Raw genomic sequence first — 26011 nt, forward strand, 5'->3', positions numbered from 1 at the left:
CTCAGGGCAGTGAAGGAACAGTACAGGAGAAAGCTGGAGCAAAAGTTGCAGAATAACAGCATGAAGGAAGTGTGGGATGGGATGAAGATCATCACTGACTGCAGCTTGAAGTGGGCTGCCACCATCGAGAGAAACGTGGAGAGAGCAAACCAGATGAACAACTTCTTTAACAGGTTTGACCACCTTAACCCACTCTCAACTTAGAGTACTGCACCCTCCACCCATCCTTCTGCTGATACCAGCATAGGAGAGAGATTCCCCCCACCCACAATTACAGCAGCCCAGGTAAGCAGAAAGCTAAGGAGACTTCGTGCCAGCAAAGCAGTGGGTCCAGATGGAGTATCGCCACGACTGCTGAAGGCCTGTGCGCTGGAGCTGGGGAGTTCTCTACAGCGCATCTTCAACCTGAGCCTGGAACAAGGGAGAGAGTCCCAAGGCTTTGGAAAACATCTTGCATCACCGCAGTTCCAAAGGTATCATGTCCTGGTTAGCTGAAAGACTTCCAGCCTGTCGCTCTGACGTCACATGTGATGAAGACCATGGAGCGGCTGCTGCTTCACCACCTGAGGCCACAGGTCCGCCACATCCTCAATCCTCTGCAGTTCGCATACCAGGAGAAGGTGGGAGTGGAGGATGCCATCATTTATATGTTACACCAATCCCTCTCCCACTTGGACAGAGGCAATGGTACTGTAAGAATTATGTTTCTGGACTTCTCTAGCGCCTTCAACACCATCCAACCTCTGCTCCTTAGGGACAAGCTGACAGAGATGGGAGTAGATTCATGCCTGGTGGCATGGATCGTGGACTATCTTACAGACAGACCTCAGTATGTGCGTCTCGGGAACTGCAGGTCTGACAATGTGGTCAGCAACACAGGAGCGCCGCAGGGGATTGTACTTTCTCCGGTCCTGTTCAGCCTATATATGTTGCACATTGGACTTCCAATACAACTCGGAGTCCTGCCACGTGCAAAAGTTCGCTGACGACACTGCTATCGTGGACTGCATCAGTAGTGGATCAGGAGTGGGTGGGAGGAGGAGTATAGGAACCTAATCAAGGACTTTATTAAATGGTGCGACTCAAACCACCTACACCTGAACACCAGCAAAACCAAGGAGCTGATGGTGGATTTTAGGAGACCCAGGCCCCTCCTGGACCCCGTGATCATCAGAGGTGACTGTGTGCAGAGGGTGCAGACTTATAAATACCTAGGAGTGCAGCTGGATGATAAATTGGACTGGACTGCCAATACTGATGCTCTGTGCAAGAGAGAACAGAGCTGACTATACTTCCTTAGAAGGCTGGCATCCTTCAACATCTGCAATAAGATGCTGCAGATGTTCTATAAGTCGGTTGTGACGAGTGCCCTCTTCTACCCAGTGGTGTGCTGGGGAGGCAGCATAAAGAAGAAGGACACCTCACACCTGGACAAACTGGTGAGGAAGGCAGGCTCTATTGTAGGCATGGAGCTGGACAGTTTGACATCTGTGGCAGAGCGACAGGCACTCAGCAGGCTCCTGTCAATCATGGAGAATCCACTGCATCCACTAAACAGTATCATCTCCAGACAGAGGAGCAGCTTCAGCAACAGACTGCTGTCAATGTCCTGCTCCACTGACAGACTGAAGAGATTGTTCCTCCCTCACACTATGCGACTCTGCAACTCCACCCGGGGGTAAACGTTAACATTATACAAAGTTATTGTCTGTTTTAACTGTATTTTTATCACTCTTTAATTTATTATTTTTTTTAATCATTGGGATTAATAAAGTATCTATCTATCTATCTATCTATCTATCTATCTATCTATCTATCTATCTATCTATCTATCTATCTATCTATCTATCTATCTATCTATCTATCTATCTATCTAATAGGGAATCTATTAAATAGTGAGCAGATGTTTGAGTATTTTTAGTGTCTGACACCTTGATTATCATCATCATCATCATACATTTTATTTTTATAGCGCCTTTCCCATGCTCAAGGCACTTACAGAATATAATAAAGAACAGCAGCGTATACAGTATATAGCATTGTACAAACCAGATAAAGAAGATTAAGACAGTGAATTCTGAAAAAAAACAGACAACATAATTGATGGTCTAGCACACACACACACAGGTTACATTAGCATCTTGACAGAGAAGTAAACTGAGAGGAGGGTAATTAAGTCAAATAGAGCTAAAAGCCTTCCTGAACAGATGAGTTTTGAGTTGTTTTTTAAAACAATTCATGGAGTCAGCTGACCTGATTAATTTCGGTAGGTCATTCCAGAGTCTGGGCGCTATACAGCTGAAGGCCCTGTCACCCATGGAGTGTAGATTAGTGTGGGGTACAACAAGATTGCCAGAATCAGAGGACTTTAGTGGGCGGGCAGGCACATAGTGATGGAGAAGGTCACTGATGTAGTTTGGCACAAGGTTATTTAAGGCTTTGTAGGTTATTAGTAGGATTTTATATTAGATTCTGTAAGACACAGGGAGCCAGTGAAGACAGAGCAGGATGGGTGTTATGTGCTCGCTGCTGCTGGTTCGAGTAAGCACTCTTGCAGCTGAGTTTTGAATAAGCTGGAACTGTGATATAAGATTAGAAGGGGCACCTGCCAGTAGGGAATTACAATAATCGATGCGGGATGTGATAAAAGCATGGACAAGTTTCTCAGTATTAGAGAAGGAGAGGAAGGAGCGAACACGGGATATGTTACGGAGGTGAAAGTAAGAAAGTTTCTTAATGTGATTTATGTGGGCGGAATAAGAGAGGGAGGAATCAAAAATGACACCAAGATTTTTTACAGTACAGGCAGGTCTGATGAGATCACCGCCAAGATAGACTGGGAAGGAGCTCATTTTATTAAGTTGCATTTTAGTCCCAATTTGCAGGAGTTCAGTTTTATTGCAATTTAATTTTAAAGAGTTCTGTCTCCATCCAGGTTTTAATTTCACTAAGGCAGGTTGAGTTGAGTTGAGTATCATCTGCATAAAAATGATAACCCAGTCCATAGCTACGGATAATATGGCCAAGGGGAAGCATGTAAATACAGAAAAGCAGAGGGCCGAGGACAGAGCCTTGAGGGACTCCTAGTGTGACTGGTGCTGAGCTGGATCTGCTCTTGCCAAGACTAACAAACTCTTGCCTATCAGTCAGATACAGTAGGACTTGAACCACAGGAGGGCAGTGCCAGAGATACCCAGCATGTTCTCCATTCTGGACAGTAGGATGTCATGTCTGACAGTGTCAAATGCTGCACTGAGGTCTAACAGAATTAATATGCTGGTTTGTCCAGAGTCTGCTGCCATAAGCAAATCATTGGTTACCCATAGCAGAGCAGTTTCACAGCTCTGCCGTGCCCTGAAACCAGACTGAAAGGGTTCCATCAAATTATTAGAGGTTAGGTAATTGGTGAGTTGGGAAGCTACAACACGCTCAAGAACTTTTGACAGGAAAGGTAAGTGGGAAATATGCTGGAAATTGTTAAGATTGTCAGCATCAAGACCAGACTTTGTTAACATTGGGGTTACAGAAGCAATTTTAAAAGTGAGCGGCACAGAGCCAGTGTCAAGGGATGAGTTTATTATTGTTGTAACAGTCGGGATTATGGCATGAAGGCAGGATTTAAGTAGTGTGGTGGGGATGGGGTCCAGTGCACAAGTAGTCGGCCTCATCTTACAAAGCAGGTTATTAACAGATGCAGATGTGACTGGTGAGAACTTAGAGAAGGAGCTGGATGGCATGGGAAAACAGGGAGAGATATAAACAGATGATGTATTTATGTTAATTGAATTATTTAGATCGTTAATTTTGTTACGGAAAAAGTGGAGGAATTCCTCACAGACTTCAGTAGAAGAGGTAGTTGGGCCAGATGCAGGTTCGAGTAGTTTATTAACTACAGAGAACAGAACCCTTGGGTTATGGTGGCCACTTTCTATTATTCTGCCGTAATGGGTGTTCTTGGCAGAAGTTAGTGCTTCTCTGTAAGCTCTTTGGTGGTCAGAGAAAGCCTGGATGTGCACGGTGAGGCAAGTCTTACGTGACATTCTGAAATAAGAGTTGAGTAATCCGGCCTGCTATAATTGACAAAACTAACAAAAATTCATTGTAGCTGAGTGTGATATGATTCTGTGTGAATGTTCTCTGTTGTAGAATGGCACTTCTTTTACTATTTACTGTATAATGCAAAATACCAAAAACATGCTGACAAAATTTTGGGACACATGTCTTTCTGTAGTTAATTTGTAGGTTAAATTTATGAATGTAACATTGAGGCCTGTCTGAGGTGATGGCAAAACAGTAAATGGCCAAAAAAGTTAAGTAAATGCATTTTTTAATAACAACATCAAGTCAACCCAGGAAAATCTGTATAAATTAAATTATGTGCAAATAATGCAGGCTGATATTAAACAAAATGCAAAAAATTAGTTATTCATTATTTGTTCTATATAGTGTTATAATTCATCGAGACAGAAGATAAACTGTTTTAGCATATCTTTATGAAGTTGAGTGGTTTCCACAGAATATTGAAAGAATATGGAATTAATTATCCAGCAGTACCTTCCCTTTTATCATCGCAGATCAGTTTAAAAACTTAGGGGTAAACATCACAAGTAAATATAAAGCTCTTTATCAACAAAATTTTGCTGTCTGTATGGATAAAATTAAGCAAGACTTGCATAGATGGCCAGCCCTGCATCTCACTTTAGTTGGAAGAATTAACATTGTTAAGATGAATATCGTTCCTAAGCTTCTCTTTTTATTTCGAAACATTCCAATATACATCAGTAGATCATATTTTAAGAAATTAGACTCAAACCATATCCTAATTTATTTGGAATTCAAAAGATCCACATATCCAAAGGGCGACCCTACAAAGACCTAAGGAGGAAGGCGGCATGGCTCTACCTAACTTTCAATTTTATTACTGGGCAGCAAATATACAAGCTATAAAAACCTGGACATGGACAGAAATAGACGAACATACACAGGCTTGGTCCGCAATAGAAATAAAATCCTGCAGTACTTCTTTATATTCCTTGCTTTGTACCTCTATAAATGCAAGTTATCACCAATATACTAACAACCCAATTGTGCTTCACTCAATCAGAATATGGAACAAATGTAGGAAGTATCTTAAGATAGAGAAGCTCTTATCTGTGGCACCTCTGCACGAGAACCACCTTTTTCCACCCTCTCAAACATACACAGTTTTTAATACCTGTAAAACATCCGGGATTAAATCACTTAGAGATCTGTACGTAGACAACGTTTTTGCATCCTATGAACAAATACACTCCAAATTTAACTTACCAGCAACACATTTCTTTCACTACCTTCAAATTCGAAACTTTGTTAAACAGAACCTCTTCACCTCCCACCTACCTCTATACTGGAAAAAATATTGCTTAGTCTCGAGGACTCAGACAGCATTTCTGTAATATATAAAACTATTTTACAGTCCCTCCCTTTCAAAGGCCCAAGAGAAAAGTGGGAAAAGGATCTCTTACTCAATATTTCAGAAAAGGAGTGGAAAGTAGCAATGCACAGAATTCACTCGAGCTGCATATGCGCAAAGCATAGATAAAGTGTAGAAGGATCTCTCCCCTGTTTTACTTCATTTATCTTTATTCATTTATTATTTTATCTATTCATTTGTCTTTACTAGCATAAAGTTTTACACTGCTGGTCTAGCTCTCTTTCTCAGGGGTGAGGGGTTGATTTGTTTCAAACCTTTTTCTTTTTTTTTTCCTTTTTGTAAAACTCGAGTTGTGTGTATGGAGTGTTATTTTATTTGAAAAAATTCAATAAAATTAAAATATACTTAAAAAAAATTATCCAGCAATATTGCCCTTCTGTCTCGTTTAAATATTGTTTTTTAAATATAATTGTAAACCTATGTTAGATTGAATGCCATGTTGTTATGAGCTTTTCCTTATTTTCTAAAATTAACATTTTCTTTTTTTGTTTCTTTCTTTTCAGTTGGCCCACCAGCTCTTTTACCTATGTACTTTCAGTGGTATATCTTTTATTTTGCAGTGAAACAGCAACAATGGGTGGTAAGTACAATTTGCATGTTTTCTCCTCTAACAGTTGTTTATGATATAATCATGCCATAGCAGTCAGCACTCTTTACTCCCATGTGCCTTGTGAGTATATATTTAGTATTAATTAACAATAGTATGGTTTTGACTTTTAATGTTACTTCCAATGTTACATTAATCTGCATGAAGTGTGTGCAAAATTCACAATGGGGAGAAAACAAACAGAATGTAAGTAAAAAAAACTTCCTACAATAAGTTTCAGCTTTCAAATATATACCACTGTCACCATTGATCTTGACGGGACCCTCTTTGTAACAGAAACACAGATATAATAATAATATTTTTTACATTTATATGTCACTTTTCTGCGGTGGGTTGGCACCCTGCCCAGGATTGGTTCCTGCCTTGTGCCCTGTGTTAGCTGGGATTGGCTCCAGCAGACCCCCGTGACCCTGTAGTTAGGATATAGCGGGTTGGATAATGGATGGATGGATGGATGTCACTTTTCTCACTTCTTAAAGCACTTTACAAAGTGAATTGGGAGCCAATTCAACCACTAATGTGCATCATCCACCTGGATGATGCAATGGCAGCATTTTGCACCAGTATGTTTACCACACATTAGATGTTAAGTGGTGAAAGGATGAGAGATAGTTAATCAATTTGAGAAAGGAGATGATTAGGAGGCCAAAAGAGTAGGCCATGGTGGGCAATTTAGCCAGGATATCGGGATATACCCTACTCTTTACGAAGGATGCCCAGGAATCTTTTATGATCATAAAGAGTCAGGACCTCGATTTTACATCTCATCTGATGGATGGTACCATTTTTACAGCAGTGTCCCCATCTCTGTACTGTGACATTGGGATCCACATTCGCACCACAGAGTAAGCTCCCCCTAATGGTCTCACCAACACCTCTTCAGCAACAACCCAAGCTTTTCCTGGTTGATCTTTCATCCAAGTACTGTGTGGGCCTGAACATGCTTTAGTTCAGGTGGATAACCTGATCTGAAGTGCATGTAGGGTCTATAATCTCAATATTCACAATGGTGTATTTTTAATGGGGCATTTCACTGCCTTTTGTGCGTAAAGTTTATCTTGTATTTATAGTGAAAGATTAAAGACATCAGATATAAATGTTTATTAAAACACTTTTTATTTCAGGAATCTGTTCTTTGTTGAGCTTGGGGCTACATAGTGAAACAGCTGTTTTATTTGAAGTTGCAGTATTACAGTTCATTGTATTTTATAAGACACATTGTAGCGGGGCTACATAGTTTATAGTGTTGTCAAATGTTAGTACTGAGTGCGTCTTGTTTCCATTGTCCCGTTTGCTGTTTATGTGTGTGCCAGTGAATGCCATCCCCGTAAAGGGGGACGGATGATGGAAGGAGACCGCAACTCCAAACCTGGAAAACACCTGTTCACTATTAATCAATTACAGCCGTCACAGGACTATTTAAGTAATAAGGAGGTAAGAGGAGGAGAAGAGAAGGAGAGAAGAAAGGAGACCATTTTTTCAACCACGGATTCAACTTACCTGCTGTTTTTTCACATCGTGCCTTCGTACCAGTTTGTTTTTCATTTTGCCGGACTGTCTTCCATCACTCATCTGCAGAGACCCCAGGGTCGGATCGTCTTCCACCACACGCTGAGGAATCACGGTGAAGTTGCTCCAATTCCCAGGAAAATCAAACAACTCATTTATCTCTAGTTCAGTCATCCGTATTCAGGACAGTTTTTATAACCGAACTCAAATTCACGATCTTTCATTCCATATATCATTCATTGTTGTTGTTCATTGTTTGTTATATGTTACAAGGGCAAGGGAGAGTTTGTTGTATTTATATATGGTGGTGTCTCGTTGTTGCTGTGGTGGAGGGATATTTATATTTATATATGTATATATTTCTATTTGGCATTTGTCTTGTTATTTCATTTAATATAATTAATCATTTAATTTTACATATCTGCTTTTGTTTGCTTATATTTACATCGTCGATTGTAGGGGAAAAGTTTAATTTGTTAGAGGTACGGCTTGATAGTTAGATTTAACCTCAGTAAATTATCCAGGCCACAGGTCTTGGAAGTGTAGCTGCCAGCTGGGTAAGGGGTTGGCCGTTACATAAGTGGTGCCCTCTCTGAGGAATCGATAAAAAATACTATCGCTGTCTGCCTTTAAACATTTCCCCGATTAACATGTCTGTAGTGTGTGCCGAGCAGGACGACACCATCTCTTTGCCGCAATGTGAGGAAGGAGTAGCCGGGGCACAGCACATCGCAGTCAGAGCGTGTTCAGCGGTGCAGGAGGTGGTGGATTCATTACAGTCGCTGTACCTCGAAGATCACCATGGACCTGAGGAGGAATGCCTAGAGGATGCCTCGCCTCCGTGGGATGATCTGGCGCAACAACTAACCCGGCTGGATGAGAAAGTCTGCAAGGTTGCTGAAAGTGTGCTGGAGCGCGAAGATGCCTTGCGGGCTCGCATCAGCAGCTTCCAGGAGGAAATAAAAGAATATATCCACGATCGAGTTAAACTCCTGAGGCGGGAAATTGTGTTGTGCCTCCAGAGACGAGATCAGCGCTGGCAAGAAACTCTTCAGGACTTTCCAGAAGTTATGTCAATCACCCTGTCATTCTACGCTGTAAGCCTTTCCTTTCCCAAGTTGGGGGCTCCATATAACATCGATGAAGTTCTCAGTTTTGTGGAAGAAGGGGAGGCGTATCTGGCTGTTAACCTTTTAACCCCAGAAGAGCTTATGGGGGTGATAGGGGCATCCCTCTCGGGGCCAGTGCGGCGCTGGTGGCTGACGGCCAAGAAGAATATTAAAGATTGGGGATCCTTTCGTCGATCTTTCCTCACAGCTTTTCTTCCAGAAGATTACGAATCCAAACTTTAGGACAAGCTGCGATCCATGGTGCAACTGCTTTCGCAATCCATCCGGGACTTCGCCTATGAATATCGGACTTTGTGTTTGAAGTGGCAGCCGGCTATGTCTGAAGAAGAGGTGGTCCACCGCATCCTTAATGCCTGTAACCCGCAGTTAGCTGGGGGTCTCAGGGGGGTTGTGGTGTTGGTGGAAGACCTGGTGAAGGTGGGCTCGCAAGTGGAACGGGACTGGGGAAACTCAAAAACATACTGGAACAGAGTACAAGCCAGTACACGAGAAACCCAGCCCCTAAAACCCCAGCGAGCCAAACCCTGCCGGTTGGAAGCCGATCTTGCCATCATGTAAGTGAGTACGTCTCTCCTGATCGTCCCAGTGAAGCTGCGGGGGTGGCAGGTGGATGCGGTGGTGGATACAGGGAGCCATCACACCTTAATACGTTCTAACATATGGAAGAAGATTAGGCGACCAACAGACAACTTAACATCTGCCCCGTCTGTCCGATTTGTATTGGCAGATGGGAGTGAACACAGGGCCCTCGGCAAAGTCCCCTTGAGGTACACTGTACTCTCCACCACCTGGGAAATAGATATATATGTCCTGGATGACCGTCACCTGTCCGTCCCGTTACTCCTTGGGCTGGATTCTTTAACCACCATGAGGATGACCATCCATCTCAGTCTCAGGGGGTATACGGTGCCGGGGGAAGGGGTATGCGAATTCATACATAAATCAAAAGAAGATCTGGGCTCAGAATTCATTGGTTTCTACGCAGCAGTGAGGAGCGACACAAGAATCTTGCCGGTAGCCCCTGTGGAGGAACATCCCGAAGAGGTGAGGCCAGTGCTGAAAAAGTGGGCTGATGTGTGGACTGAAAAATTAGGAGTCGCCCGTGGGGTTACCCACGTGATCCACACCTCGGATGAAATTCCATTAAGGCACCGAACATACCGGGTTTCTCCACTAAAGAAGGGCATAATTAAAAAACATCTTGATCGAATGCTCGCCAAGAGAATAATCGAACCATCTTCCTCCTACTGGGCATCCCCTGTGGTCCTTGTGAAGAAGATGGATGACACCTGTCGTTTCTGTGTCGACTACATAGGGGTTAACGGAAAGACGAGCCTGGACGCATATCCCATGCCCCTGATTCATGAAATTCTGGAGTCACTGCAAGGAGCTGCAGTTTTCAGCACACTGGACCTCCGCAGTGGCTATTGGCAGGTGCCGATGGACGAGGGGAGTAAGAGGAAGACGGCAGTCATCACCCCCGAAGGCTTATTCCAGTTCAAAGTCATGCCTTTTGGGCTTAAAAATGCTGGGGCCACCTTCCAGTGGCTCATGGAACAAGTATTGAGGGGGTTAATAGGCAAGATCTGCTTTGTTTACATCGATGATGTCATTGTGTACTCCCCTTCAATTAAACAACATCTCCAGGACTTGGACACCATCTTCCAACGATTTCATCAAGCGCACGTCACGCTGAACACGAAGAAATGTACCTTCATTCAACCCCACATCCGCTTCCTCAGGCACATTCTTTCATTGGAGGGGGTCGCTGTAGACCCCGAGAAGACCTTAGCCATCCGGGACTACCCCATGCCCACGGATTTGAAATCTTTACAACGTTTCCTTGGGTTATTGGGGTGGTATCACAAGTTCATCCCCAGGATGATTGATATAGCGGCTCCCTTAAACTATTTAAGAAAAAAAGATGTCCCGTGGGAGTGGACAACAGAGTGCCAGGACGCAGTCGAGCAACTAAAGAGCCATCTTCAAAAGCCGCCCGTTCTGGCCCAGCCAGATCTGCAGCTCACTTTCCAGGTACAAACGGATGCCAGCAACCTGGGGCTTGGTGCCATGCTCACTCAGAAAATCCACCAGGCACCAGTCATCGCTTATGCCTCCCGAGCATTGCACGGCGCTGAGCTGAATTATTCAACAGCTGAAAAAGAGTGTTTGGCTGTTGTGTGGGCTGTGAAAAAATGGAGACACTATCTGGAGGGGGTTGAATTTGAAGTGTACACAGACCATCACGCTCTGACCTGGGTATTTAATCACCCGAAGACCTCCTCCCGTCTAACCAGGTGGATCGGAAGGGCTGTGGCAATATCGTGCCAGATGCTCTGTCCAGGGTGTCAGAGCCACCGGGGATGGTGTGTTTGGCAGAGGCAAAGAAGATAGTCCTCCCTCTGCCAAGAAGCCTTCAAGACCTGGCTCAAACACAAGCCACCAGTCCATTCTGCCAGAACATCAGGCAGGGACTGGAGCAGCAGCATACTGTCCGGGTACACTTCGTGGACCTCCAGGGGGTTCTGTACAGGACCATTCCATCCTCCCTTGGGAGTCTACAACACCAACTAGTGGTCCCGGAAGAACTCGTCCCCGACTTTCTGAGTTTTTATCATGACAGTCCTTTAGGTGGTCACCTTGGAAGGACAAAAACTTTATTGAAGATCCTGGGGGTTGTGTGGTGGCCGTCTGTCCGGAAAGACGTTTGCCACCACGTGAAGAAGTGCTTAACCTGCCAGCAGCTCAAAAACCCACCTGGTAAACCGGCAGGATTTTTACAATCGACAATCACTGATGGACCGGGGGAGACTTTAGGAGTCAACCTGATGGGGCCCTTTCCTGTTACCAGCTCGAGGAAAACCGTCCTGATGGTGGTGATTGATTATTTTTCGAAGTGGGTGGAGCTGTTTGCATTAACGGATGCTAAGACCAACAAAATATGCTCCACCCTGAAGAACGAAATCTTCACCCGCTGGGGGGTGCCGAAGAACATCGTTTCAGACCGGGGTCCGCAGTTCACGAGCTCTGTATTGGATGAACTTTATACAGCCTGGGGAGTGAAGAAAAACCTGACAACAGCTTACCATCCCCAGGCAAACATGACAAAGCGAGTGAACTGGACCCTGAAGAACATGATTGCCTCCTATGTGGGTGAACGCCATCAGGATTGGGATAAGTGGCTCCCCGAGCTCCGGTTTGCCCTGAACACTGCTGTGCATGAAGCCACAGGTGAGACGCCTGCTTTGGTTGTGCTGGGCAGACAGCTGAAGCGCCCGCTTGACTGACTCCTTCCCAGAGCCCCTAGTATAGAAACCACCAGTTACAGTAATTTATTTAAACTTGAGGAATTACGGCGGAGAATCCAACAGAGGTTGGTGAGTTCGACATCCAGACATGCCAAGTTGTACAATGCCCGGCGTAAGGAAGCACACTTTCAGCCGGGTGATTTAGTCTGGATTAGAGCTCACCATCTCTCGGATGCCAGCAAAAGGTTCTCCGCCAAGCTAGCGCCTAAATGGTTAGGTCCAGCCAAAATCATTTCTCAAACAGGTCCAGTCAATTTCCAGATTCAAAGGGGTATCGGCACTAACTTCAAGCTAGACACTATCCATGTGGCCAATCTTAAGCCGTACTTCGGCCCTCCCTTGTCCAAGGTTTTCTGGGGGGGATGTAGCAGGGCTACATAGTTTATAGTGTTGTCAAATGTTAGTACTGAGTGCGTCTTGTTTTCATTGTCCCGTTTGCTGTTTATGTGTGTGCCAGTGAATGCCATCCCCGTAAAGGGGGACGGATGATGGAAGGAGACCGCATCCCCAAACCTGGAAAACACCTGTTCACTATTAATCAATTACAGCCATCACAGGACTATTTAAGTAATCAGGAGGGAAGAGGAGGGGAGAGAAGAGGAGGAGAAGAGAAGGAGAGAAGAAAGGAGACCATTTTTTCAACCATGGATTCAACTTACCTGCTGTTTTTTCACATCGCGCCTTCGTACCAGTTTGTTTTTCATTTTGCCGGACTGTCTTCCATCACTCATCTGCAGAGACCCCAGGGTCAGATCGTCTTCCACCACACGCTGAGGAATCATGGTGAGGTTGCTCCAATTGCCGGGAAAATCAAACAACTCATTTATCTCTAGTTCAGTCATCCGTATTCAGGACAGTTTTTATAACCGGACCCAAATTCACGATCTTTCATTACGTATGTCATTCATTGTTGTTGTTCATTGTTATATGTTACAGGGGCAAGGGAGGGTTTGTTGTATTTATATATGGTGGTGTCTCGTTGTTGTTGTGGTGGAGGGATATTTATATTTATATATGTATATATTTCTATTTGGCATTTGTCTTGTTATTTCATTTAATATAATTAATCATTTAATTTTACATATCTGCTTTTGTGTGCTTATATTTACACCGTCGATTGTGGGGGAAAAGTTTAATTTGTTAGAGGTACGACTTGATAGTTTTAGATTGATAGATTTAACCTCAGCAAATTATCCAGGCCACAGGTTTTGGAGGTGTAGCTAAGGGGGGTAAGGGGTCGGCCGTTAGAACATATTCTAATGCAGTAAGTGGCTTGCCTAGAAATCTATATATAAAAAATGCAAAGTTGACTCACTGAATCACTCATCAACAAAAACACTATTTCCCATTTAGTTAAAAAGAAATGTGACAGGATGGTACATCTAGTGCAGTAGGTATCTGCTAATAAAAGACATTTCGATATATCAACATTTAGAGATTAACCCTTTATTAATATAATGCTACATATATGCTCTAAATTGCGTTGAGAATGGGTGTTATGCAAAAAAAGATGGAGAAAAAGTGATTGACAGGTTTAAGACGCTAGGGGCACTGTTGCCTCTTTAACCCCAACAGACAGACGCTCAGGACACAAAGTAAAAGCAACAAGAAGTGTTTTAATTCTTTTTCTTCTTAGTGCCTAAAGCACCACTGCCACAATATCACAGTTAATAAATACAACAATTACAATTCTCTCTATTTTCTATTCTCCTCCACACCTCCCAGCAAGCTTTGTCCATCTCTGCCTAACTCTGGCTCACTTGCTGGGTCTTCATCCATCCTTTAAATAGTGCCCGACTGGAAGTGCTTCTGTTCTTCCTCCCATGTGACTTGCCAGCACTTCTGGGTCAGATGGAGAACTCAAGTTCTTTACTCAGCCCTGAAGTACTTCGGGGCTCCCGTCTGCATGATCCATTACTACTTCAAGGCTATAGGGAAAGTATGACTCCAAGGTCCTTCGACAGCTCCCCCTGGCGGCACCCACAGTACCCAATAGGGCTGAGAAACCAAACTCCAAGCCCCAGGATGCCCTGCAGGAATCCGGGGCACAGCTATACTCCAGGGAAGCTACCATCTAGCGTCTTGGGGGAGGTAGTGTCCAAAATTAACTGCCTTCCCCCATCCTTTCATTCATTCATGGGGCATCCCAGCTGGGTTGAGCTGCCGGCCGTCCATTGCACAGGCCACACAAACAGCACTGCTAGCCAATAGGGTGGACGGATTACTGAAGAAGGGGAGGTGTCCCTGACCAGGAAAAAGAGATGTCATCACATTTCAAAATGTAAAGGGAAAGTTCCAAAAAGCTAAGAGAAGAAATACTTTACTTGAGTGTAATGGTAATAGGTAAACCTGCATTGCTGCATTATAAGATTCTATTAATAGACGCCGGTTAGCAATGTTGAGAGGGATAGCTGATGGACATAACATATGTAGATATTGGTGTCCAGAAACTTCAAGTTGTGGAACCCTCAAAGGGAGAGACTGCGCAGAAAAGGTGTGAGCAGTGCAAAGCAGGCTGTTGCCAGGAAAAAAGAAGTGAAGTTGTGGAAAACAAACCATAAGAGTAGGATCATTTTGCAGTGGAAATTTCAGGTGGAACTTTCTCCAGGAAGCAGGTGTGCTATGAGGCCAGAACACTTGAGGGATTCATTTTACTGTGCCATGGATTTGGAACTGCAAATCGGGGTGTAGAGACATTCTTGGTGTACTCCAGGACCAGGACACTGGTGTGGGATACAGATACATTTGTAGTATGCTCCTAGCCCAAAACATCATTTCTTCTAAGTGGTAAACCCTAGAGGAAGGCAACAACTTGATGTATAGTTTTCAACCCATTACAGTTTTTCCATTGCTTTGATTTATAATACATGGGCCATTTGCTCAAATTCTAATAAATCTTTATGCTGTGTTCACTATGACAGTGCATTACAATATATACTCAGATTTTACATTATTACTACAAATTACACATTTCAATCCAAAAGAATACACTTTCCTATAAAACTGTATTTTGCAATGAAAATCAAAAAAAAAGTCAATTCATTTGGAAAATCAGAAAAAAGCAGAAATTAATCAAATGCAGGAATGTTTTTCTTATGGACAAATGTTTGTAGAATGTTCAAGAGTAAGCAGCTTTAGTGACCGAATAATACTATTACTTATTTATTTGACTGAAGCCTTTATCTAAGGCGACTTACAACATTTCAGATACAATTGGTTGTATTTCTTTTGTTTTTGTAGTTGGAGCACAGGCAGGTTAAGTTATTTGCTCATGGTCACACAGTGTCAGTAGTGGGATTTGAACCCACAGCCTCAGGGTTTGAAGTTCTAGGTCCAATATAAGCCCTTTGAGGAAAAAAAGGCCTATAAGTGTTCTATACAAAAAGTACTTAATTAGTTGCATAGTACTTCATACCCTGTATAACACCTGATTAACTAACAGCACTATAACTGACACCCATTGTCTTAAGAAGTTTAACGCAGCCAGTATAGTTAAAACGTCAAGGGGATAATGTATTTTTATCATGACAGATCTGTGTTTTAAGTTGAAAACACTTTTTGGCTTTTGACATGGACCAATTCTTCCTTTTGAGTTCATTAACAGTTTTGTATCTAGGCCAGTCTCCTTCAGATTTTGTTCAAAGTTTAGCATGTCGTCTTTGGCAATTTTATGAGATACACAATCTCTAGGAATTACTGTGAGTGAAAAAGGGGAAATGACCAGAAGATGAACACATTCACTACTGCAAGCAGAAAAAAAGATCAAGTAACCAAAACCAAAGCACTGACCAAAAATCCAATTCACAAACCTGACACTAACACCTACTTGTAAAGAAAGTATCACTAAGATTGTTTGAGAGATAGTACATATATTTTCCACTAAATATAGAGAGTGTTGTGACCACCAACATATTTATATATCGTCACTTCTTGAAATGTCAGAAGCATGTCAAAATCGGTCATGAGACACTACTCAAGGAAAACAAGTAAAAGAAGACATGAACCAAAATAAACTTTTTCAAAATAAGTTAAAAAATAAAAGAACTGCAAAAATAGACTCCCTGATGCAAAAAAAAAAATGAACTAAGTAAAATTATACATGTAAAACATTAATAGTATTACAGGCAATAGTTTCTCTGACTACATCTACAGTTTAGTTAAGCATCTTCTTGTCTGCTTACTCCACTCTAGTAGATTGGAGTTTCTCCACTTGCTGGAATCCCATTCAGAAGTATTTGGTGGACTCAGCAAATCAGATGGGTAAGGTACATGGATTTCAGCATGTGCTTTGTGGAAGGTTGCCCTATTGTCCTAGGTCCTCAGTAAATTATTACGCTATTACCAACCACAGAGCTTTTGCTTTCCCCTCCTCCTTTGTCCAGTGGGCCTACAATATGTGAATTATTATGTTAACACCAGTTTATATTGTCATGACTTGTTTATGTTAATCATTAAGAGCACATATTTTGTGTGCTGATCTAGGTATACAAATGTGGTATCTTTTAGTATGTTATTTTCAGCATGATGCAGTTGTAACCAAGCTACATAAAAAAATGTAAGAAAAGGGGTAGTGTATGAGTGTGTGTGTATATAGTATTTTTATTATATAAATCCTTTTCGTATTATCATCTGCACTTCTTTGTCTGCAAGAAAAAGAGTAGTTCTGTTTAGAAGCGATCCCAATTTGGTCAGGAGAGGCCACCATAGAGGGGCTGGAGGGGACTTTGGGATATTTAAGATGCTGCCAAGAAAAAGAATAAAGTCAAAGACAACAGAAAATCCCACTAGGAATAAAGAAAATGTTTGTGATTGAAAGGCATGTTAGTAAGTCTCCGACATCTGATCGGTAGAGGAGATTTTTTCAGAGCCCCATGTATTGCGGAGGAGAACCTTGTAATATGTGAAAGGGTACATCCCGGACACAGGCAGGCAGACACGTTTTCCTCCATCACCACATTTATTTACACTACTCACTATTATTTACAAAGTCACTGTGCACCACACCAAACCGCCGCACCCCCCCCTCCGTCTCTCACAAGTCCTGGCTCCTTCAGCCTTCTCTTCCTTTCCACACAACGCCTCTCCTCGCCCCCTGTGCACCGGCCTTGTCCACCTCCTACCTGACTCCAGCCTTGATTGCAGGGCGGCGGCTCCTTAAATAGGTGGCTGATTGCGGGCCGCACCCAGCCACCTGCGACAAATATGACTTATATTGGGTGAGCTCTATATTTTCTCTTTTAAATGTAAGAACGTTTATGACACAAGAATTGGTTTGTGGAATTTTGGCTGACTAGCTTTAAAATTGGAAAAGGACAGATTATGTACAGATTTAGGAGAGGCTTTTTGCATGATGATTGTGATGTGTTTTTTAAGTTTTGTAGTTTTTTTTCAGTATAAATGAGCTGGCATATTTTGATGTATGATTTGTTTAACGGGAGTAAATCTGGACACCTGTAACAGAAGGGGCTTTCGATAATACAATAGTTACTTTGACCACTTACATATTTAGGTCATTAAAGCATGTCTGAAGTTAGTGGAAAATGCTATATTTAAAATTTAAATACTCAAAATGTATTTAAATTAAATATGTTGTTTCTGGTTAATAAGATAGTCAGCTAAAAAGACAATTAAACAAAAGTTTAGTTTTTAGTGGGTGTTGTTTTTTTTGTTTTTGTTTTTGTTTTTTTTTTTTAGTTAGGCATAATTGCCAAAGTAGAGCGATATTGTGCCCCAAATGTCACCTTATAATCCAAATAAGGACTTTTATACAATTTATTTGACAAATTAAATAGATCATCCAGTCTATCAAGCTTGTTTGTTTAGCTAAGATCCAAGCTATCCCAATGTCTCATTCAGATACTTCTTAAAGGCTGTCAAGGTTTCTGCTTCAGTTACATAGATCGGATATTTGTTCCAAATTCCCACAACTTATTTGCATAATAAAGTGCTTTCTGACTTCAGTTCTAAATGCCCTTACCCTTAACTTTCACTGGTGTGCTTCAGTATGTGGTTCACTGTTAGGTTGAAAGAATTCTGCTGTTTTACTTTATAAAAGCCTTTAAGACTTTTGAAAATCTGGATTAGGCCCCAATGCGGTCTCCTCTGCTCAAGACTAAACAGGTGTAATTCTGTCAGAGTACAACATGTACTTAAGTCCTGGGATGCATTTGGTTGCTCTCCTCTGAACAGCTTTAAGTGCTTCTTTATGTCAGCTCTTTTAATCTTTTCTCATAACTCATATCCAGGGCTATAGGGGATGAGATTTGAGGAAAGATGAAAATGGTTGGGCCTTTTCAGTTTAAAATAAAGGAGATTAAGAGGAGACATGACTGAAGAGTTCAAAATTATGATGGGAATTAGTACAGTGGATTATTAATGTTAATTTAAAATGAGTTCTACAAGAACACGGGGGCACAGTTGGAAACTTGTTAAGGGTAAATTTTACACAATGTAAAGTGTTTCTTCACACAGAGAACCATAGACAGGTGTAATAAGTTACCAAGTAGTGTGGTAGAAAGCTGGTCTTAAGGGACTTTCAAAACTTGACTTGATGTTATTTTCAGAAAAATTAAGTGGATGGGACTGACAAGCTTTGTTGGTCTGGATGGCTTGTTCTTGACTAGATTGTTCTAATATCCTTCTTGTAGTGTTGTGACCAAAATTGCAAACAGCACCCCAGATGCAGTCTCACTGCTGCATAATATACTCTGGCCATAATGTTCCTTGATTTATATTCAACAGTTTAAATAATATAACCTAAGATTTAATTTGCTTATTAACTGCTTCTGCACATTGTTTAGATGATGAAAATATTTTGTCAACGTAAACTTTTGATTCTACTACCCATTCTTGGTATTCTGTTTGTAACAGTAGCAATAAATATTAAAGGACCACTAGAAAAGCAAGAAAAGGGAAATTAATACACATTGATAATTATAGACTATGCAATATAAAATTTGAATCATTTCCATGAAAACATAGTAAAGAAACTTGGAGTTTATTTTCTGGATGTTTCTGAAAAATTACTAGGCAATTAGGACACCTTATTGATGAACTATAGTCAGAATTTTTGCATCGCAATTCTCCAACAACATATATCCATTAGTGGAACAATCAGATTGGCCTTTTCTCTGCCTACGTATGTGGGCAATTAGAGCCATTTTTATTGTAGAGATGATTTTTGTGAAGGAATTCAGCATTTGCAGGGGCAGTCTAAATAAAGAATTCACTTACAGATGAAAGATAAATGCTTTACCTATACACAATCAGGGTCTGGCACTTTCTCTTTTTTCATGGAATGAAGAGCCTCCTTGAGTCCAGGCATTGAAGCAGAGAAATCTAACATGGAATCTTCTTGTTTAATAAGCCTAGGAAGGCTAACGTTCTTAGAAAGTTTTTGGAATTATCCAAAAATAATTCAAAAGAGAATTAAAAAAAAGTTTAATTTCTTCTGGTTTGTTAATGGCAAAGCCACATTTCCAGAGTCATAGTGCTAATAATACTAGGTTTGGCCCGACAGGCATAATATACAATGGATTTTGAATTTCTGTCTTCTGTAAAATTTAAATCCTACCCATTGTTACTTATTAGTGGGCATGTGCTTTCTTTTGTTATGAGAGAATCAAAATCAGATTTCACTTTATTGGCCAGGTACACTAATGTGATCTAGGAATCTGTACTGATACTATTATGGGCAACATATAAGGACAACACAGAATATGAGAGGTAAATATAATTAATAAAATATTAAATGATAAAACATTATGCAGCATACAAGGGCAATACAAAAAATAAAGAAATAAAGTACGGTTAAAAAAGGCCAGGTTAGTCTAGTGTGCAGGTAAACACAGATACTGAGTAGAAGCTCAGACCTAATTAGTCAGAATAACTGCATGTGGGGGAAAAAAAAACTGTTAAGGTGTTGTTTTAGCTTTCACTGCACAAAGGCATTTGGTGGAGGGTAGTCTTTGGAATAGGTGACGCCTGGTTGAGTTGGATCAGCAATGATCTTTGCAGCCCACTTCCTTACCCTGGACTCGTATAGGACTTGAATGTGAAGTAAGTTACAGCCACAATCTCTTCACAGGTTCTGATGATGCATTGCAGATAGGCTTTAGCATGAACAGGTGCAACGCTAAACCAGATTGTGACTGATGAGGTCAGAATGGACTCGATAAAGACTGTGTAGAACTGGACAAATATTGGTTGAGGGAGATTGAATTTCCTCAGCTGACACAAAAAGAATATTCCCTGAAAGGCTTTCTTCATAATACATATGATGTTATTGTCCCACTTAAGGTTCTATGACGGGACAGTGCCCAGAGACTTAAATGACCCTGTCATCCTGACAGCTGAGCCATTTAAAGCAAGTGATAGGTGAGCAGGAGACTATTTCCTGAAATCTATGATCATTTTAATGTTACGGTCCAAATTATTATGGTTACACCACAATGTCAGATGTTCCACTTCTTGTCTGTATATGGACTTATTATTTGAAATGAGGCCTATTAGTGTGATGTCATCTGCAAATTTAAGAAGTTTTGACAGATGATTCTACAGATACAGTCATTTGTATATAGTGAGTAGTGGGGTAAGGAGACATCCCTGCGGTGCACCAGTACTAAGGGTTAATGGGTCAGTCATGTATGTATGTGCCCAACTGCACATACTGTTTCCATTTCCGTAAGAAAGTATGTAATTCAATGACAGATTGAACTGGCAGATAAGACTGGCTGAGTTCCTTATCTTGGAGCTCTAAGATGAGTGTATGGAAAGCAGAGCTAAAGTCCACAAACAATATCCTCACACATGTCCCTGGCTTATCAAGGTGTTCGTAAATAGAGCTCATAACTAAATTCACTGAATCATCCACAGACCAATTGGCTCTGTATGCAAAATAAAATGGATCCAACAAGTCTTTTGTAGCATTCTTGAGTTAATTCAAAATAAGGCGTTCAAAGGTTTCTATTACAACAGTGGGTAAAGGCATTGGTCTGTAATCATTTAAGCTTGTGAAATTTGATTTTTTTTTTTGCTACTGTAATGATGGCGGAGATCTTGGATAAACTAGGAACAGTGCACAGATCTAGAGATTAGTTATAAATGTCTGAAAATACTGTAGACAACTGGTCTGAAAATTGCCTGAGCTTGAAAGGGTAAATAAGGTCTGGGCCTGCTGATTTTTTTAATATTTTACATTTTGAATAAGCTGCACACATTTTTTGCAGTGATGACTGTAAGGGGAAGCAGAGAAGCAGAGGAGTGTAGAATAGTGACAGTGACACCAACAGGTAGATTTACAGTATGTCCCATTGTCTTTCAAAGCGACCATAAAACTGATTTAACTGATTAGCAAGACTGGTATTAAAAGAGCTGTTTGATTTTTTTCTTGTAGTTAGTGACCTGTTTAAGGCATTTCCTGACTGATGTAGTGTCATTTGCAGAAAATTCTTCCTGCAGCTTATCTGAGTACTTTCTTTTGTCACCTTTAATTCCCTTCTCCAAGATATACTTGGCTTTTCTATATTCGTCATGACTGCCAGATCTGAATGCACACTTTTCATCCTGGTGCAGTCATCTGAGCTCTGGGGTGAACCAAGGCTTATCACTGCTAAACTTCACAATTGCTTTTGTTAGAATGCAAACATTTTCACAAAAACTAATACATGAAGTTACAACATCAGTGTATTTGTTTTTGTTGGAGGTGGCCATTTTGAAGGCACTACTGTCTATACAGGTAAAGCAGTCCTGAAGCTTCTCTTTTGCCTTGCCAGTCCACTTTTTAACTATTCTTTTGACTGGCTTTACAGTTTTCAGCTTTTGTTTTCACATGTAAGGGCAAATGTAAACAATGGCCAGAATCACTGAGGAGAACTAGCCTGGTAAATAAAACCGTTTACATTTCAAAGTAAGCAATTGTACATTGGGAGAGCATGATTTAAAAAGATCTGTCACATCATTACACCAGCCTTGACTCATGTAGAAATGCACTCCACCCTTTATTTTGTTCCTGGATCCAGTGGATGTGGGGTGTCAAATGCTAGAGTGTGATAACACTTGATGTAACTTTAAGATAATATTATATTTCTGAATTTAATTTCTTCTGGTGGCTGTCTCATGTGGCTTGAGTGAACTACACCTTGTTCCACCTTCCAGGGCAACCTAGGTTCATCATCTGCTAGCATTCTCAGCTTTTGGTTTATATAAACAGCAGATACAAAATCTTTGCTAAGCCTATCAAGAATATATCTTGTTTTCTGAATTTTCTGATTTTTTTCTTTACTTATCAGTCTCCTGGTTTTGACCATTTTCTGTTTTGTCTCTCTAAAACTCTTGTTGGTTTCACAACCCAACAGTTAATCTGGTTTTGGTGCAATAAACCAATCAATGTTTGGAAATCTTTTCTAGAAATCTCAGCATTAAAAAGACTTTCTTGATTTGTCTCCTGACAGAGCCTAACAAACGCTTTCTCACAAATTTACATAGCAAATTAGTGAAAACCATTTGATAATAAAAAGGAAAAGTTAGCATTGTAATATAGTAATAATAATCAGAAACAAAAGAGTGTATATATAAATATGTACAGTATATATGTATATATACTGTGTATATATATATATATAGTATATATGTAGGTATATATTGTATAGCAAAGAATTTTATTTCATAAGAAGGCTATTTATAAGAGTGCCAAGCTTATTAAATACTTAGACTGCAGTAACACACTGAATGTAATTAAATTACCCTCCTTCCATACCCATAAAACAAAATACCAATAATTAGTAAACAAAAAACCAAAAATTAGTAAACAAGGCTCAAGATTTCATCCTCCCTCAACTCTCCATTTTGGAATCTTGCTGTAATAGTGAGCAAAAATCCATGCGAGAACAACAAATCAGATTTTTTAGTGAATAATTAGATGCATGTAATCAGGGGAACAGAATGATGGTATAGATCAGGAGTCACCAACCTTTTCGAAACTGAGAGCTACTTCAAGGGTACGGAATAATACGAAGGGCTAGTTGTTTGATACAAACTTCCTGAATAACATAAAGTTGTATGGTTCACCTTTAAAGATGATAATAATAAAAACAATAATAATGAATATTCATATATCATGTCCCATTTGTACTAACCGCTACCTTTGTAGCATTTTTGAACAAACCAAACCCTAACTCTGCCCCATGTTTGTACAAATTATCTGTCATGTAAGATTTTAAAAACACCAATTCTTTCACATTTTTAAACAAATCCTATCACATTTGTACTAAATCTCATCTATTACACTTTTTGAACAAATTATTTTTCACATTTTTGCACAATATTTAAGTTTAACGTTGCCATGGTGTTTCAGTGAAAACATCTGTTATCTCTTTCTTTGTCTGTAAATGTCTGTTAGTGGGAAACCTGGCATTGTATGCTGTTCACCAGATTGTACTGTAATATGGGGTATAATTTGACAATGCAACTCTGAGTGAGTCTTGTAGATGTGCATCAGTAAGGCATGTTCTGTGTTTGTTTTTGATGAAGTTCATATCCAAAAAGGCTGATTCACAGAGATAGCTTGAACCAAAAAGGCAGGCAACTTTCATAGCTGTTGTGCATACACCTTTGTACTTTTCTGTGTCCACAAGACACCAAAGGCTTGGTGCACCCTGATGGGCTTTGAGGTGGAGGTCATTTTGCCACGTTAGGATTTCAGTCTCCACCTGTCCAGCATCCAAGTTGAACATTGCACTGCTCTTCTGCCCAGGTTTGTAGGTACCAAGTTTAGAATGGAAGTGTCAAGTGTGGACCTCGTCACCGCAAGGCAAAACATTTATTAAATACAGAAACATTGTTGTTAATTTTTAAAAGGGAACCTGTTAACAACCAGTGCTATTCACTAATAACATTTTTCTATGGGAATGACTGTTAATACCGGTTAAATATAATTTCATGTACAATAAGTAACTGCCTGATCTCTTCTATCTGTGGTTTCATCAACTACAACATTAGTTTTCTTGCCATGAATCTTTCAAAGAACAGCGTCCATATGTTCTTCAAAGACACAGGGCAAATGAGTTTGACGAACACTGCTCTTATTTTCTGGAAGCACACCTCCTTGTTTACAATACTCAATAAAGAAAGGACACATCTTTATCATTTTTTTGAGCGGTATATCTGACTCATATGACCACAAACTGGTGTCTTGCATCTGACGATTTTGTTATTTCCTGTATTGTTCATGAAGGTGAACACTTTTTGGTTTTAATTTCTCCTTGCTCTTTAGCTGGGTTTTAGATTTGACGTGGTCATTGCAAGTATCTTTTAGTTTCCAGTCTCTCGCTGTCTCAGGAAAGCAGAAAATATCTTAAAGGACTCCTCACACCCAACTCATGACATGTTCCAACTGTTGCCATCAGGCAAAAGATATAGAAGCATCAAAACCAAGACTAATAGACTGAATAACAGTTTCTACCCTGTTGCTATTAGGGCACTCAATGCCACCTAATCACCTCCAAAGTAGCAGTGCAATAGATGACATCTTGTGCAATAGTGTTCATGTGCAATTAAGGTCTTATGTTGAATGTTTGTATTGTACCTTATTTCTTCTTATCCTTTCTTATCCTTTTTTTAATTATATTTGATTTATAGTTTGACACTGCAGGGACTGCACCTAATTTCGTTGTATTTGTTACAATGACAATAAAGATATTCTTCTTCTTCTTGTCTTGTATTTATAATTGATGTTTCTTTTCAGCCATATGTAACTAAATTAATTATGTGGTATGCTTTTCTTCTGTCAACTATTCTGGTAGTCTTCACATAAAATCTTATAGGTTTTATTTAGTATACTATTTTCATACAGGTACTCTTTTGTAATTTCTAATTATAGTTTCCACACCCTAACATGACATAAAAGTAATACTTATTGGTCTGTAATAATTAGCAGGAGACTGGAGCCAGATTTGCAACTTTCCAGTCAGCACTTATGTCTCCTCTCTGAAGTGACTGCTTAAGAGAGGTTTTATTAGTCTTCAGAATATCAAAGGCCTGAAGCACATCTGCCTTTTCTATATTATATAAACTCTGAACTCAGCATGTTTTTACTTCTGTCTGAGACATTCAGTTTGCTTATTCCTTTACAGATGTTTAAATGTCTAGTTAATTTGTGATTTCATTTTCATTTTCAATTATTTCTTCTTGTCCATCTCTAAAGTTTTTGAAATTCTCTTTTACTATCTTTTACTGAAGTCGTATTCAAAAAATTGTGTACTGCATGTTTTGGCTTCCCTAGAAATTCCTTCTTCAGTTTCTCTTTTGGCCTGTCAAATGCTTTTTTATCTCTTTCTGTAGTGCATGGTATTCATCTAAGTCTAAATTATTTGGCTGTTTATTTTCTTGTATTCTTTCTTTTATTTTATTGTTTGTTTTGGAATATACTTATTTTGAGACTGGATCAGAATGTCTTTGAAGTGAAACCCCTAGCAAGTATAATTGCTTTTGGTGTACATTTTTGTGTTTTCAAACACTGTTACTTAAAACATCAATACCTTTTTATATGTAAAGTATGTTTTATTATTTTGAATTTATTATTAAAAACAATGAGTTTTAGAAAGGCATTACCATGTGTTCAGCTTGAAACAAACTAGGTGAGAAGACAGTCATTTTCATTTTCAAACTGTTTATATAAATTTTATTTATTTTACTCAAAAGAATCAGGAATTTACAGGACTTTAATTACAGGCATTGCAAGCATCCTTTTGTATTGTACTAGTAATGTATGCATTTGTTCTGTTCAGCATCTTTTTCAATTACTTTATTATCTGGGAAAGGAAATAAGTACATACCACAGAACTTGTTTTAATTCATTTATAACCTTGCAGTTAGGAGACCTGGGTTCACATCCCCGGTCCTCCCTGCGTGGAGTTTGCATGTTCGCCCCGTGTCTGCGTGGGTTTCCTCCGGGCGCTCCGGTTTCCTCCCACAGTCCAAAGACATG

The 26011-nt window shown here is 40.3% G+C and overlaps 1 protein-coding gene across 1 annotated transcript in view; it reads left to right on the forward strand.

Moving 5' to 3' along the window:
- LOC114644508 (acyl-CoA (8-3)-desaturase) overlaps positions 1-26011 on the forward strand; it is a 236031-nt gene that overhangs the window by 155186 nt on the left and 54834 nt on the right. The window contains exon 8 of the mRNA XM_028792592.2: positions 5977-6053. Coding sequence (XP_028648425.1) covers positions 5977-6053 — 77 coding nt within the window. The remainder of the gene's footprint in view (positions 1-5976; positions 6054-26011) is intronic.

The sequence above is a fragment of the Erpetoichthys calabaricus genome, chromosome 2, assembly GCF_900747795.2.
Source record: "Erpetoichthys calabaricus chromosome 2, fErpCal1.3, whole genome shotgun sequence".
NCBI lineage: Eukaryota > Metazoa > Chordata > Cladistia > Polypteriformes > Polypteridae > Erpetoichthys > Erpetoichthys calabaricus.